Consider the following 16,126-nt stretch of genomic DNA (forward strand, 5'->3'; position numbering starts at 1 on the left):
ATTTGAATTTTTTGAATATCCGAGCTTAAATTTGCCCAGGCATTATTCAAATACAAATACTCAAATCAATTCAATTCAATTTGCTATTCCCTGGCCCAGAGGTACCAGCTGCCTGCTTTAGGGAAAAAAAACTGATGACACCTGGGTGTACCGCCAGTGCACCCGCCCTGCCAGAGGTTCCCAGTGTACCTCAATGACTAGTCTGCTCCGGTCATCAAGAGGGCAATGCTCTCTGTGCACCACCCTCTTGATTACCACAGACCCGTCATTGAGAGGGCATTGAGAGTTTTGGATACATCCCTCTTGATGACCAGCCTGTTCTGGTCATTGAGAGGGTTATGCTCTTGATGAACCAACCTCTCAATGACCGGTCATCAAGAGGCATGTACCCTCTCAATCACTGGTCCTTCAATGGTGTCCTCTCAACCTATCCTTGAGCAGGAGACCAAAAATCTGGAAGGTACCTGTGGTACCGCCGGTACCCTGTCAGGTGGTTCCGTGTGGAGTGCCAGGTGCCTGTTTTTTGGCAAAAAATGACCTGGTAACCTGGTCCACTGGGGCTATCTCTAGTGACAACCCCCTGCAATAAGGTCAACCGGGTGCATCCTGTTGAGGTTGTGGAGTCATGTGTTTCTTTTTACTCAAGTGTTTCTGCTTCAAACCTTTCTTGTACATATCACAGCTTTTTAGTCACCTGGAGCAATAGACGTGGAAGGACCTTTCCTCATCCTTCCACAAACATCTTCATCACTTCTGCTGTTCCAGGTGAGTGTCTCTTTCTCTTTTCTTCTTTGTTTCTCTCTCTGATGCAATGATAATCCTTCCACAAAAATCTTCATCACTTCTGCTGTTCCAGATTCATCATTGCAACACATCCAATGTGAGATCAATCCCCCAGATCAAATTTATAATGGTGAGGTCTACCAACACATTATCCCTTTGTTTTAATGTATCAGTGGGACCTACCAATATAATATTGGTCTGGGAGACCAATATTATATTGGTTTCCCCTGGTCGACCTCACCGCAGCCTCAGGGGGTTTTAACTGATGCAGACCCTTTTGCAGTGTGTGCCCAGGACACCACGGATGTTTGCTCAGCACTTGCGTGCAAGTGCCATCACCCCTCTCTTTAGGAACCCTTTAAAAGCTCTTTAAGGACTTGGCTCCAAGTGATGTGTAATTTTGTGCTGAATTTTTGCTGAAGTTATGCTGAATGTTTATGAAGTCATGTTGGAAAGGGTCTGATATCATATTGATACCAACTGCAACTTGACTGTATATATTACTTTAACTCTTTAAAAACATATGTACAACCACACTGCAATGAATTGTCAACTGCTTGGCAGAAACAATGGTTTCTTCTATTGAAACTATATAATATATTTTGATTAATCATGGGTTTATACCAGGGGAGCTTTCTCAGCACTTGCATGCAATTTTAATTATTCAATGATTTCTTTTACCTTTTAAATTTCCTGGCGGAACCCTACTAAGGAGACAGTGAGTGTTGTGAATTTGGACATTATCAAGGATGGCATTTCAAGGCTTGCTTGATGCGGTGGAGCATAGATTTTGGTTAATTGTTTATGTGGTTCCATTGTGTTTGTTGTGTGGCACTTGGTTTGCAATTAAAACAAAGTTTTGTTGCGTTGGTTCATTTGAGGGTGTTGGTCCCTGGTGATACAGACCTGGTGTTTGGACATCTACCCGCTGATGGTGCTGAGCCTGGTAAAGGTGGTGTATGGGGTGCCGGTGATCATTTCCTGATTGGGAGCACAGCACAGCGGTGTGTTCCTTAATTCCATAATAAATACATCAAGCATGTAGATCAACTTGATATATGATCTTGGAAAAGAGGATCCAATAAAAAACTCTTCAGCAAAATTCCTGATGGATATGTTTTCTAAAATAAATTCAATTCTGAACACAAAGATTTGGTAGTAAATTTGAAACATTTGGATGTATTAAATATTTACCAGTGAATTTTTGGCGTGTCTTATCTAAAATTAAATTCCTCTCTAACAGTTCTTTTGGATTAAATCTTCATTACTCTCCATTTCAGTTTTCCAGTATGCATTCCCCAGGTTGGTTCTGCTTGACATGTTAAGTGGATAATCTTGGCTATCAATTTCAATCTTATCATGTTATTCTTACTCAAAATTCTGTTTCTCTCTGGGCTGATTTTATATTGAATCATCATATCTTTGATTGTTTCACAAATGATGTGCGGAGTAGTTTTTTGAAATATTTGCTATCAATTGAATGCGCATGATTTTCCATGCCAGTTTTCCCACCGGCAGATGCTATATTGGGTCTGCTTGAAATATTGAGTCAATGGCCTGCAAGCAATCAGCTCTGCAAGAATTTTTAGAGCCTCAACTGTAGTTTTTTTTGGCCAAAATCCAAACCTTGAGAAATTGAACATGTGAAGGAGCCTTTTCAAAACAACACCAAAGATTGCACGGTTTTTCAGGATCTTGGTAGAAAGAAAAAATGAAAGAGGTGCAAGCAAAAAGATTACCATCAGGTTGCAAACATTCAGCATGCTTTATTACTCAAGGGAATTCAAGAAGAACAAAAGATCACCTTGGTTAACAAGGTATCCCCATGATATTTTTTGCTTGCAAGGTGAATGCCTGATTCTTTAAGGTCAGCTGTTACGTGAACAGATCATAGCAAAAATATCACAAGGCTTAGATCTAATTGGGCAAAATGTTACAAGGATGATAATAAGGCGACTGACAACTTGGCACCAAAATCCATGCAAGGAAACGAGCTGTGATTCATTTTCAAAAAGCAACCTGCCAGAAGTGATCTAGTTCAGCATTTGTGAGATTTTCAAGGTTTGAACAACAGTGGGCTGCTACACTACACTACGCTACAGGGCCACTTAGCGTTAGCGTATCAGCAAAAAGCGCCCGCCCATTTTGAGTAGCGTTAGCGCGCTGTTAGCGCCGCTACGCTGCGCTACGTTTCAGCGGCGCTAACAGCGCGCCAATTTTTTGTTAGTGTTAGCGCGCCGCTACAGGCACTACGCTGCGCTACAGCGCTTTTAGCGGAAAAAAAGGCCTTTTTTCAGCTAAAAGAACTGTGGCGCACCGTAGCGCGCGCTCTTTTGCGCCCTGCGTGTGTAGCGTTAGCGCAATTGCGCACATCTGCGCTAACGCTACGCTAACAGCTAAATTAGCTGCGCACCATTTGCGCGTAGCGTTAGCGCAGAGAAGGCGCAATTCCGCTAACGCTACGCTAAAATTTACCGGAATTCCGCTACGCTACGCCACGCTAACGCTACAGTTAGCGTAGCTGGCCCACCGTTGGTTTGAATCAACATAGGGCATGACTTGTCTCTGCAAACCTATAAGAAGAAGAACCGTATAAGTCATGATGTTCACTTGGATTTGAGGAAATAATTTATCTAAGACTCAAAAATCTGGTTGTGATTGATTTGTATGTTAGGTAGAAGAGGGAGTTTACGTGAAAGTTGATTTAAAATTCCAATTTTTCCTTTGATTGTGTCTGGCGGAATGGGGTTGTTGAATGGTGATGATTTTTCAAGATAGTATCTTTTATTATCTGGCTGGTAGTGGCTGAGCCCATGTTCAAATTGAAGCAGACCATTTGAAAATTTCAATAGTTAAGTTCCAAAGAGTAGTTATTTGAGAATGATGTAGAAGTTGTGAATTTGTGTATTTCCAATCCCCTATTCAACCCATTTGAAATTATCTGGGATGTGAGATTCCTCTTCTAATTTATTGGCAGAAATCAGCCTTGGATATGAGGTGGAGTGGCTGTCCCATTGGCTGGCTGATTGTTGAAATGACAATGTATAAAATTACACCCTTGGAAACTGGTGGCGTAGCCACCTTGGAATATAGTGGTGAATTGTATTTGTGCTCTGTAACTGGCTCCCTGAAGTAAATTTTCCAAATTTTCTGTTTTTTGGTAGGGATTTAAGGGCAAGCCATGCACGAGTGAATTGGGGCATGTTGAATCACCCTGAATTCCAACTTCCACTGCACATGGAGCTTTCTGAAGGAGAATGTGGATCAATTCAATTGAGAATGAGAAATCACGATTTTCAAGATACTGAAGGCGTAAATTTGGAATCCTTAAGTTGTTGTGTAGTGAATTAGATGCCAATTTTATAAAAGAACTGTCTTTCTGGAAGGATCACATTTTGTTCACATTTTTTCTTGTTTACTGCACCATTTTTGTCTCCCTGGTTCAAGAAAGATTTTTAAATAAATAAAAAAGTAACATTTTGATTTACAATCAACATTGATCCAAATATTTGATTCTAAACTACTGTTGATTGGTCTGGAATTTGGGAATTTCTGTCTTCCCAAGTTGTGTTACTATTTTTTTCCTCTTCATACTTCTTTCTATTCTAAAAATAGAGTGATTGAATTCATTTTTGAATTAAATTTTTGGCTTCTTTTGTTTCTGAATCTTCTGATTTGAATTGGTCTCAATGACCAGTCTGTACCGGTCATTGAGGGGGAAGCACTTGGTCATTGAGTGGGGTACACATGTACTCCACTTGATAGCCATTGAGTGGCATTAAACCCCAGTATGCCGCTCAATGGCTGGTCATTGAGTGGCCTGCGCAGGACTCAATGGCTGGTCATCATTTGTGGAGTACACACCCCAGTTGATGGCCTGTCATTGGGTGGGATACATACTCCGCTTGATTGCTAGTCATCAAGCAGAGTGTGTACTCCACCCAGTGGTTGGCCATTGATTGGAGTGTTCTGAGGGGGCATGATGTGCCGTAGTGCCCCCCGGTGATCCCTGTTGTCACACAAACGTACGGGTGTATGTTGGTGTGACACACAGGAGTCACACCTACCCTTGATGACCGGTCTGTACCGGTCATCAAGAGGTGGAAGTCCCCTTGATGACCAGTCAGTGCCGGTCATTGAGGGGAGGTGTTACTCCTCTCGATGACCGGTCTGTACCGGTCATCAAGAGGTGGAAGTCCCCTTGATGACCGGCACAGACTGGTCATTGAGGGGAGGTTTTACTCCTCTCGATGACCTGGACAGATTGGTCATCAAGGGGAGAGAGGAGTAACACCTCCTCCTGATGACCGGTCTGTACCAATCAGGGGAGGTGTTATTCCTCTTGATGACCGGCACAGACCGGTCATTGAGGGCAGATGTACTCCACTCAATGGCCCGTACAGACCAGTCATCGGGGGGAATTACTCCTCTCGATGAACGGTACAGACTGGTCATCGAGGGGACTTCCACCTCTTGATGACCGGAACAGACCGGTCATCAAGGGGACTTCCACCTCTCAATGACTGGTACAGACCGGTGTGGTAACCCTGTTCCCACTCATATCACCATTCTCATATCATACATATCCCTCACATATCCATCATTATTATTCCAGATTCAGATTCTACACCTCATTTTACCCCTAGTCACTCACTCATACCACCCTGAAATTCCCTTTGGATCAGAAGTTATTAGCATATACAGTTTCATTGGTATTTTCCTGCTTCTCACATTTCATCTACATTACATATTCCAGTCATCATCACCATAGCTACATATATTACACATTAAATAGTGCTCATCATTACATCACTTCATCATTACATTACATAGTGCTCATCATTACATTACATAGTGCTCATCATTACTTCACTTCATCATTACATTTCATCATTGCTCATCTTCAGACCTTGTTACATTGTGCTCATCATGATTTCCCCTTGTTGTATTTCCTCACATATATACTCCCCTCTATATGTTGTATCCCCACATTGATTTTCTACTCCATACACCCTGTATGACCTTTTCACCACACCATTAGATACACCTTCATCAGTACATATTTCACCACACCATTAGATAACATTGCCATTCACACATCTTATACACTTTCATACATACCAGAAATATATCCCCCTGCATATATCATTCACATTTGCACATCACCTTTCATCTTTGCCCCCCACTACTCCTCCACTCCTCCTCATACCCTACAGGTACAAGTAGTCAGCTCATAGTATTAGTCAGTCTAAGATTATAGTAGAAAAGCCACACCTTTCTTCTTTTTCTTAGTGTTACACTCATCCCCAGTAGTATTAGTCAGGAAGGCAGCTCTTATATCAGCATCCTTGGCATAGCTTACATTAGTACTAGTGTAGTTATACATTTCCCTTCCCAGCTCTATTCTCCCATTTGAGTAGTTCCACACCGGTCATCAAGAGGAGTAACACCTCCCCTCGATGACCGGCACTAACCGGTCATCAAGGGGACTTCCACCTCTTGATGACCGGTACAGACCGGTCATCGAGAGGTGTGAGTCCCCTTGATGACCGGTACAGACCGATGTAAAGCTCAAAAGCGTTCCTGAGAACCTTTTGCTGAGTGCGGAAAGGGATGAATGAGGTTACCTCTGCCTTTCCTGGGTCACTAGACACTAAAACAAGCCCCCCAATCTACAATTGGAAGGTTTATGTAGTGATAGTGGAGGTGTATCAAAAGATAGCCTACTTGGAGCAGGTGGCTTAAGGGTTATGGTAATGTAGCTGATGTGTAAGTGTTGTAATGAGGTTGTAATTTGTATGTAAGGGTGTAAAACCAAAATATAGAGTGGGGCTAATACTGTAGAGTGAGCAAGTATTGTACTGTTATGGGGTAAGCTGAGTGCAAGTAGTTTGCTGAGAGAAAATTACAACTGGGGGGAGGAGAGCCTCCTTAAATAGAAAAGAGTGAGACATTTTAGCTCCAGGAGAACAAGAGAATGAGGGGTTTTAGCTGCCCTGAAAGCTACAATGAGGTATTTTGGCTGGTGGTTGACAGGTCACATGAGGTCATGATGTCATATGAGAGAATTTAGCTAGTGAGAAATAGGAGGTGAGGTATTTTAGCTGGCCTTGCCTGTCAACTGATGTCATCTGCAAGCTGCATGAGGGGTTTTTGCTATCTTGACACCCGCATGATGTCATCTGTCAACTGTCAGACTGCAGCCCCTATTACACTAGTCTGCATGCACCTGCATAAGACTGCATAAGCCTGCATCAAGTATGCATAACACTGCATGACACTGCATGACATGTGCATAGCACAATGAAATGAGTGCAGCTGATGAGGTAAAGTATATGTAAAGGTTTAGACAAGCTGTCAGGGTGGTCCATGTAACGGATTACATGTCCTGGGTAAGTGTGGTTCATGTAACGGATTACATGACCTGAGTATGGTGTTTGTGTGTGTGAAACTGAATGATGGTGTCTTGAAGGGGTTGTAACTTGTGATCCAGAGGGGTGTAAGATGTGTTGTCCATGGTGTCCTGTGTAGTTTTGGCCGTAGAATCCAATGGTGTCGCCGTATTGGTTGATTTGAGAATGTACATATGAGAAAAAGGGAATTTTTGAAATGGGCTAGATGGGTAACCATAAAGCATACCACATCCTCCCCCAACTTATTGTCTGTCCCCAGACAATTCTGTTTTGATTATCCCACTTCCTTAAATCCACAAAATCCTAGACCTCTGGATCTAAGTTTTGGGGTGTTTTATTTAGAAAATCACAAAAAAATAGTGCACACAAGTTGAAAATCCCCAAAGGCCCAAAGGCCCTATAGATGACCCTCCAGCTGTGCCGCAGCAACGAGCAAAAGTGGGCCGGTTGTTAGAGTAGTCCAGGAAGGCCCTAATCAAGTGATTAGTGGGCTCCCAGGGAGGGGGTAGGACGAAACCGGAACCCCTGGGAGGACAATGGACACCAACCCACCCCTCCTTAAATATTCAAGCTGCACCCCTTCGCCTGTGAGACTGTGACTCGGTAGCTGTCTTGGCGCCGCGCACACCTTATCCTTGCCAACGCCACGCCCAGTGCCACACCAATCATGACCCTTGTCAGCGCGTCACCCACTACCCTTGCAAACACCACACCAACGCTCACGCCCGCCGCGGCAAATACAGATGCGTCCAACAACCGGCTGTTCAAGTGGATCCAACCCTACGGGTAGCAAAGCATGGTAAATGGCGAGAAGGGACGCGGATCGTCACCAGCCTCGATCACCTCCATCAGTCGGCCCTCCAGCCCCTCCTCCAAGATCAGCGCCGCCGCATTCCACGAGGCCCGAGCAGCCCGGAACTCGCGCGCCAGCATCTCCAGCTCCTTCTCCGACATCGCAGCCATCCCCAACCTCATCCACCCCGACCCCCCCTCCCAACAGCAACCACAACAACCCATCACTCAACATGCCCGGTTCAAGTCGTCCCCTGCGAAAGCCGTCTCCGATTACGGCCACCCGCCCTCCTCCAGCCCCGTCAAGAACTTCAACAGACCCCACCAGCAACGGTCCGGCGCGCCCTCGCTCATCAGCCAGATCCCCGACCGCCACGCCGCCTCGCCCATCCCTCCATCCCCCGCCGGATTCCCGGCCAACAGCGGGCTGTATGCTGAACACGACATCCTCATGCCTCCCCGCCCGGCGTTCTACGGCTCCCGGATGCCCGTCCGATCGATAAGCTCGGAACAGTCGCCCTCCAGGCAATCCTACGCCGGCCCAAGGATCTCCGCCACCCTCAACCGCGCCTCCACTGGCGCTCCTGCAGGCCTCTACAACAACCCGCGCGCATCCTCGAGCAACGCTAGCATCCGCTCCGTCCCCGTCGTCCTCCGTCACCAACAACCCCACCATCAATATCCTGCTAGGCTCCGCTCGACTACGACGACGACGACGACGCCGAAGAAGAGCCAGGGCCAGGATCCGCGCCACCTCGACCAATGGCACTCCGACGACGACGACGATCCCAAGCCCGCTTCCGCTAAGCCTGTCAGGGATGAGGACGAGGATGAAGACGAGGTGCCGCTCTCGAAGCTCAAGAAGAAGTCCTGCAGCTCCCTCCGCGACCCGCTCCGCACCATCTCACCGGCCCAGACCCTCATCCGCACCCGCCACCAACTCCACGCCTCCGTCATCCATCCCTTCTCCTCCGCCTCCTCTGCATCCGCATCCGTATTCTCTAGCTCCGGCGCATCCACAGATGATAGAAGGGCGTCTGTTGTTTCGGCTCGCTCGGGTGGAGATAAGGCCGCTCGACACCTTTCTCATAGTAAGACACCCCATCACGCCCGTCCAAAACACCCTTCCCTGCACATCTGTCTGATTGATTATCTGTGGTTCCTCCCCTCCCTCTGCTGCGCCCCGACCTTCCCCCAGCGGCCTCCTCGTCGACAGCGCTGAAGTTTCAACAGACTGGGAATGGGAATCTCGCCGGTCATCCACGGGGAAACAGCCCCGCCAGCTCGAGCTCAGGGGGCTCTGAGTCGGGGTCGGGGTCGTGGAACTTCCCTGCTACTCCAAGAGACTCGTTCCTTCCCGTCCCGACCCACATCCATCCCCACCCTCATCCTGCTTTTGCGTTGCTGGCCGGGCCGGGCTATCTCATGCCCGGCCCGCCCGGATCATCAGCTTCTACTCAACCAGCTGGTGGGCCCACCTATCGATCTCAGACGGACAGACCTTCGGCACCGGCGGCGAGGGCGCAGCAGCAGTCGGCGGACCAGGCGGAGGCCGCCCACCACCCGTTGGCCCCGACGCGTCTCCCGAAAATCCCGCAGGGTACTGGACCGCTTCCCCTGCTCCGCCCGCTCCGGCGAGCAGCGTGGACGACCTGCCCACGCCCGTCGGCGTCGATCCCTATCTGTATGCCGGCCTGGACACGGCGCAGAAAATCGCGCTCCATCAGCGCAGCCAACTGATCCTCCAGGTGGAGTCTCGCTTCTCTTCTCCTCTGCCCTCCTCAGACCAAGAAGCTGATCGTTTTCTTCTGGGGGATGTAGATGATGGCTGTGCAGGCGCAGACGGCGGCCCAGATGCACGCGCTGGCGGCCGCGAACGGCCCCGCCCATTCGCTCGTCTCCTCCGCCCATGGCCATCGCGCGTCCGCGTCGATCGTCAGTGTCGGGCCCGTCCCGCAACCCCGCATCGCCCCCTCCTCGCTTCATCATCAGCGCGCGGCCACTGGAGACTTCGACGCGGGAGGGAATGCCGACGGGTCTCTCTCCCCCCCCCCCTTCTTTTATTCGTCTTCTGTTTTCTGTGTTGAGTAGTGTTTTGTGTAGGTCAACAGACGAACCTGTCTGCGGCCATTTCGCTCTTTGGCACGACGTTTAGTCGTGTCCAGGTGAATGGTGTCATCCGCTGCTTCAGCATCGTCAAGCGGGGGCTCGTCTCGCAGCACACGGTGCAGACGAGCTACAAGCGGGGCCTGGACAAGCCGTCCCAGGGCGGAGCGGTTTTCCAGTTACGCTAAACTCCCCCCCTTTCCCCTTGTTGACTTCTGGCTGAAGAAGCTGTTTTTTTGTCTAGATGGTTCATGGCCAAAGCCCAGTGGGTGATCAAGACAAAAAAAATGATCGTGCAGCTGGAGTACAACCTAGATTTGACGGGGTGCGGGGCTGATGGGCTGTTGAATGTGGACTTGGCCCCGCCCCACGGCTCATCTTTTGCACGCCCATGTAAGAACCCTGAAGGGGGGGGCTCTTCACTGGTCAGGTCTGGGGGCACTGGGACAGAGTTCTAGAACCAAGGTGGGCTGAATTGCAGAGTGGAGCTACCTCAGGAGAGATGAAGGGATCAATCTCTCTGTTAGTCTATGTACAATCTGAGAGGGAAAGGAAAGAAGAGAGGAGAGAGGAATATGAGCAGACTTACCTAGCTCAGGAGAGATGAAGGGATCAATCTCTACTGAGCTAGGAGGGGCGGGGAATGGCTGGACTACGTACGGGTCTGTTTGGGATCCTGTGATCCATCTTGTGACACCCCGGAGGTGGGGGGTTACAGCCCATCACCCACAAGCTTAACTCTGGCACTCTTGACGTGCTCAAGCGCAGGTTCGCAGCCGCACTGAGGTCCGCCACCCGGCTCGGGGACGACATGCAGATCTGTTTGTCCCCACTCTCTTTAGCATATCTATGATTGACTGATCTTGTCTTTGAAAACAGTCCTCTGCCATCTGCCCAAACCTCCTATTGACCAACAAGAGGACAACGACGATGATGAGTAGACGGATGCCAAGAGATTACAGCCAATGGGCGGGACGTGGCTCAACGCTGACGGCATGGTTGGGTATCTTTGCATGTGTGTAGACCACAATGATCGCGTTGTCCCGCTCCACAGCCCCAAGTACAACGCTTGCGCTCCGTGAAGAAGTGTGTGACCTCAAGAAAGTCGGAATCTTGGCCATCAAAGTGTACATACACACGAGCCAGCGATCCAAGAGGGCATGCCCCTCCAAAAGTCTGACTGGGATGAATAACTCCACTGGGCTGTTGACAGCTTCAAGTTGGCCCCTGCCAATGTCAAGGACCGTACTCAAAACCACTCTCACTTCTGTTGCTCGTACTTCAACAAGATCATGACGCGTAAGCCATTGTTGTAATCCATTTTTTTCTTTGCCCGCTCACTAAAGCTGTTCTGATCAGCCGGGTGTGGAAGATACATACAGCGGAGGAATCACTGCTGGAAATATGCCCCTCTAAATGTTAAAAAAAACAACTAAAAGCTTGCAAGTAATGAATCCTGGACTGAGTTAAGGAGCGTGAATTGAAATCTACAAGAGTTGCAGATGCAAGAGGAAGTTGTCTGGTTATGCTCTGCTCTTTGAGAACTGTGTTGAAAAAAATTGAATTTGAAACAGATGAAAAATCAGAGCGGTTCACAACTGAAATTTGCAAACCTTTAGGACACATTTCAAGGTGTTTATTAATTTCCTTTATACAATTGATAGCTTACACTGATTGGCCTGAAACACCTGCTCATGTTCATCTTACCAAAATGTTAGAATTTTGTTGATAAAGGTCTCAAATTTACCTCCAGAAGACTTTGGGGGAGGATCACACATTTGAATTGGGAGTTTGAACACCTGGTTTTTTTCTTTTTTTTTTTTTTTGGGGGGTGCTGGTGCTGGCATAGAAGGTGTCCCAATTTTGAACTGGCAGAGGTTCAGCAGCCTTGAGCCCTGCAGCGGCGAAGCCGCCTTGGCCTCTAGTTGCTGTTATCCAAAGTGTAGATTTGTGTCTTGATGTCTTGAAGTTGTCTTGATAATGTTTGTTGTTTGTGTATGAGTTATTAATGCTAGTCTTGAGGTTTTGATGGAAGAAAGAAAGGGGAAAAGAAAGAAGAGAAAAAAAATTGTTGATTATTTATGTTTTCAATTTGTGAATGTATTTTTATTGTCTTCTCTTATTTTTTTTATTATTGTTTTGTCTTTTTATTTGTTTGTTTCTTGTTTTTTATGTATGTATTGAATTGGATTTCTCTAAAAAAAAGAGTTGAGGTTAATATATATATATGCAAAAAAAAAAAAAAAAAAAAGGTAAGAGAGAAAGGGAAATTTAGTGTTTTGTTGATCTGTGTTGATAGGGTTGTGTAAATGTGCATGTGATGTCCTGGTTTGCGGCAGGGTAGCGCCAGAGCGTTGCGCAGTGCGCATGAGGTCGCACGCCAGATGATTGGTGGTCGAGTAGTGTTTGGGCTCCGGGTTCGAGTCCAAAGCCGCTTCAGGGGTTTAACTGGGGCTACGCGAGCTGCGGCGCCCGCATTCGTATTTACATGTCTTAGAGGGCCCCGGTAACCCATAGGTTTCCCGGGGTCGGGTTCAAGTATGTAGTGTTGCCCGGGTCCAGGCTTCTGTCGAGTCTCCGGTCGCAGACGCCGGTCTAATGCCGCCAATCATCCGTTGTCTTCCAACTGGCCGCTGATCCGCCCTCGCCGTCCGTGTCCGATAACTTCAAGGCCCGTTCCGATATCCTGGCCGGTAGGGTGTATATCCAGATATCCAGGTTCGTGCTCGTTTCTTTGACTGACGAACCTTTTCATTGCTTGCTCAGGGAGGATACCAGGTCATATCCTCCCCCAACTTGATTCCTTGACTCAGCCGTATAACAAAAAAAGCCTCCTTCCTTCGTCTTCGAATCGGATTGACCATCAAGATCCTCAACCAACCCTCACGTAAGCCGCCTCTTTTTCCTTTTTCCAATCTTTTCGTAGTAACTGACCGCCGTCTCTGTCTGTGATCCAGACAGAGATGCTCCTTCTTCGACCTCCTGACCCATTCGCGGAAATGGCTCCCCTCGGGAGAAGCTTGGGGACAAAGATTCTCTCGCCGGTCGGCCTCGTCTACTTGGTGGTGGTACCGTGTTCTGGTAGTCGACTCATTGGGCTTAAAGGCCAGGGACTTCCCCCTTTCCTCTCCTCATCTGCTCGTCTCCAACTTCGTAGTCTTCCCCAGTATCCAACTAGTCCAAATAACTTTTGCCAGTCGCGTTCTACCTGTAGCCCTATCATGAGCAGTTTAGATGAAGCTCCCATTCCCTTTTTTTGTCCTGCGCCTTCCTTGATCGATTGTATTGGCCCTCTTCCCGGCGCCCAAGACTATCCCATCTCCATAGCTTCTTCAACCTCCATCGTTAGGCGTGGGGTTGCTGGTTATGGCGAACGAGTTGGTCAAGGTGGACGAGGTGGTCGAGGTGGTGGAGGAAATCGCGGAGGCCGTCGTGCCAATGGCTTACGCCGTGGTCATGCCACCCGTACGTACCGCCCACCCTTTCGCAGGGGAGAACATGACCTTTATCCCGAGACGGTATGTTCGCTTCCTCCTCCCAACTTGTGAATTATTATAAGTTCTAAGCTGAGAGCTGGTTTTTCATAGTTCATGATGAACAACCGAGCCATCATCGATGCCATGCCTCAACTTCCCCCAGCTCTTGCTAGTAATCCAACCACTACTCCCACTAGTGGGAGCAACGTTACTTCCTTATATCCTAGTCGCTCTGCTTCCGTCTACTCTGCGAGTTCCGTCGCCACCGCGGAGGACTTCCTAACTCCGCAAACTCGTGTTCCTTCCCCAAATCCCCCGGGCTTCTATGATCCGGCCGACTTCCATTGTTTGACTCGAGACCAAGTCGTCTCCCTTCTAGACTGTCGATCCGCTCCCGAGTTGTTCGACCGCTACATGTTTGTTCCTCAGTACATTGACGATATTTACCAATCCATCATGTCCGCCTTGGTGCACCACTTCCAACGTTTCCCCGCCGCCAATGCCGAAGAACGCGCTAGCCGAGTCAGCCTCTTCCGCTTCATAACCCGCCGTTATCGCACCATGACTCGCCACACCGTTTGATCTGTACGTTTTTTCGTTATTTGTTTTCCATGGGTGTGTCTTATAACTTGTTTCCTGTCATTATTCTGCTAGCCTTCCATGCCTCAATACCGATGGACAACCACTTCTCAGGGGTAAAATTTCCACCAAAATCCAAAAACATTGCCAAATAATATAAAACCTAAAAAAAATCTTTATAGCTAAAAAACTTAAAAAAATTGTTTTTTTATTTTATTTTTAGTCTATCCTACTGTTAGTTAAAGTAACCCAAACCCCTCCCCCAACTTTAAAAGGTTGTCCCCAACCTTCACAGTGAGAATGGGAATCTTGAGAGAGGGTGAGAATAAGAGAGAAAAGTGAGCTCAGAGTACCAATCTGAGGATTTTGAGAGAATTGAGAACACCTCCCCCAACTTAAAAAAAATTGAAACCAGTGAGCTTTTTGTCTGTTTGATTTATGTGTTGATTTTCAAAGTGATTTGCTGGAATTTGAAGTTCTTGAAGTGTTTTAATGCTGATTTTGAATTAATTTTTGAGCGTTTTTAAAGTTTGTGCTTGAGATTTGAAGTATAAAGACTTTAACCAGTTTAATTATTGACAGTTGAGGTTGAACAGTTTAGTCTCATGCCCAGGAGGTAATGCTCAATCAGAAGAATCAGGGTTTTCTTCATCAGAAGAGTGATGACTGTCTTCATCTTGACTGTTGAGTTCAGGGTCCTGTTCATCTCCAATGAGTTGATCCAGGGGTCGTCCTCGAGGATAAAACCGCTTGATTTGAGATGCCGCATAGTTTCGGTGAATTTCTGTCCCATCCAATTCTTCCAGCACATAAGATCCTTTAGGTAGTTGTTTCTTGATTCTAAAGGGACCATTCCAGCGATTTGAAAATAATTTTCCCCACTGATCCTCCAAGCTTTTATTGTAGATGAGTACTAGTTTGCCAGTGTCCAAAGGTCGCCGTAGTTGAGCTGCCATTTTTCTATCCCAGTATCTGACAGAAGCCTCTCTTGCTTTCATCATCTTAGTGCGAGCTTCTTCCAGAATTTCTTCCCGTCGTTCAAGTTGCATTGCCCGAGCTTCCAAAAGTTGGTCTGTAGTTTTGATTTCTAACCAATCTATTCCCAAATAGGTGTCCATTTCCAAATCTACTGGTAGTACTGGTAGTTGTCCAAATACGAGTTCGTAGGGAGTGAATCCAGTTGTCCGCTTTGTTGAGATCCTGTCCAAAAATAAAACTAGTGGAAGATACTCCCTCCACTTTCCACCAGATTCGCCACACATTTTAACCAGAGCGTCCTTGATGGGTCGATGTCCACGTTCGATCATTCCATTTGCCTCCGGATAGTAAGGTGTTGTAGGTTTTAGAGTTGCTCCAATACTTTTCACAGCTTCAATGAAGTCTTCTTTGAATTCCGCGCCGTTATCCACTGTTACTGTCTTGATTGAACCATATCTGTAGACCCAGTTTTCCAAAAGAAACTTGGCCACATTACTTGCAGTGAGTTTGACCAGAGGGGCAGCCTCAACCCATCCAGATAAGTCGTCCCGTGCCACGATAAGATATTTGTATTGACCAGCTTTGATGTGACATGCGTCCAGAGCAACTTGTCCAAAAATGTAGCTATCCCCAGTTGCATTTCAAATTTCCCTAGGTACTGTTGGATCCCGTTGTAAGACTCAAAAGTGGTAATGAAACCCTTTTGCTGAATGGTGAAGGGTATGATGGAGTTGCAAGCTCTGCCCTTCTGTTATCAGTCAACAAGACCCACCAAGCTCAGCTTGGCAAGTTTTATTAAGTGATAGGTCTGGTCTGTTCCAGATGAAATCTGTTTGACTGGAAACGTGTAAGTGTTTCAATTACTTTGTTATAAGGGTTGAAATGTTGTTATAAGGGTTGATTTATTGTTATAAGGGTTTTAGGATTTGAGTGTGGATGAGTGTTGGGTGACTTGTGAGTTCTGGGTGAGGAACTGGGGAGCAGGCCACTGGGGGTGGA

At 47.2% G+C, this 16,126-nt stretch overlaps 3 protein-coding genes across 3 annotated transcripts; all 3 read left to right on the forward strand.

Annotated features, from left to right (window-relative positions):
* Window positions 1-7,992: 7,992 nt before the first annotated feature.
* On the forward strand, window positions 7,993-10,282 carry PtA15_17A423 (uncharacterized protein; the record flags this gene model as incomplete). The annotated part of the gene is made up of 7 exons (XM_053164539.1): window positions 7,993-7,995; window positions 8,197-8,637; window positions 8,782-9,079; window positions 9,187-9,456; window positions 9,480-9,736; window positions 9,810-10,024; window positions 10,144-10,282. The coding sequence occupies 7 exons, from the start codon at window positions 7,993-7,995 to the stop codon at window positions 10,280-10,282; spliced, it is 1,623 nt and encodes a 540-aa protein (XP_053028496.1).
* An 841-nt stretch (window positions 10,283-11,123) lies between these two features.
* On the forward strand, window positions 11,124-11,410 carry PtA15_17A424 (uncharacterized protein; the record flags this gene model as incomplete). The annotated part of the gene is made up of 2 exons (XM_053164540.1): window positions 11,124-11,221; window positions 11,308-11,410. 2 exons carry the CDS (start codon window positions 11,124-11,126, stop codon window positions 11,408-11,410), a joined length of 201 nt encoding a protein of 66 aa, XP_053028497.1.
* A 2,050-nt stretch (window positions 11,411-13,460) lies between these two features.
* PtA15_17A425 (uncharacterized protein) lies at window positions 13,461-14,696 on the forward strand (the record flags this gene model as incomplete). The annotated part of the gene is made up of 3 exons (XM_053164541.1): window positions 13,461-13,559; window positions 13,682-13,828; window positions 14,679-14,696. 3 exons carry the CDS (start codon window positions 13,461-13,463, stop codon window positions 14,694-14,696), a joined length of 264 nt encoding a protein of 87 aa, XP_053028498.1.
* Window positions 14,697-16,126: the final 1,430 nt, after the last annotated feature.

This window comes from Puccinia triticina, chromosome 17A (genome assembly GCF_026914185.1).
Source record: "Puccinia triticina chromosome 17A, complete sequence".
NCBI classification, from domain to species: Eukaryota; Fungi; Basidiomycota; class Pucciniomycetes; order Pucciniales; family Pucciniaceae; genus Puccinia; species Puccinia triticina.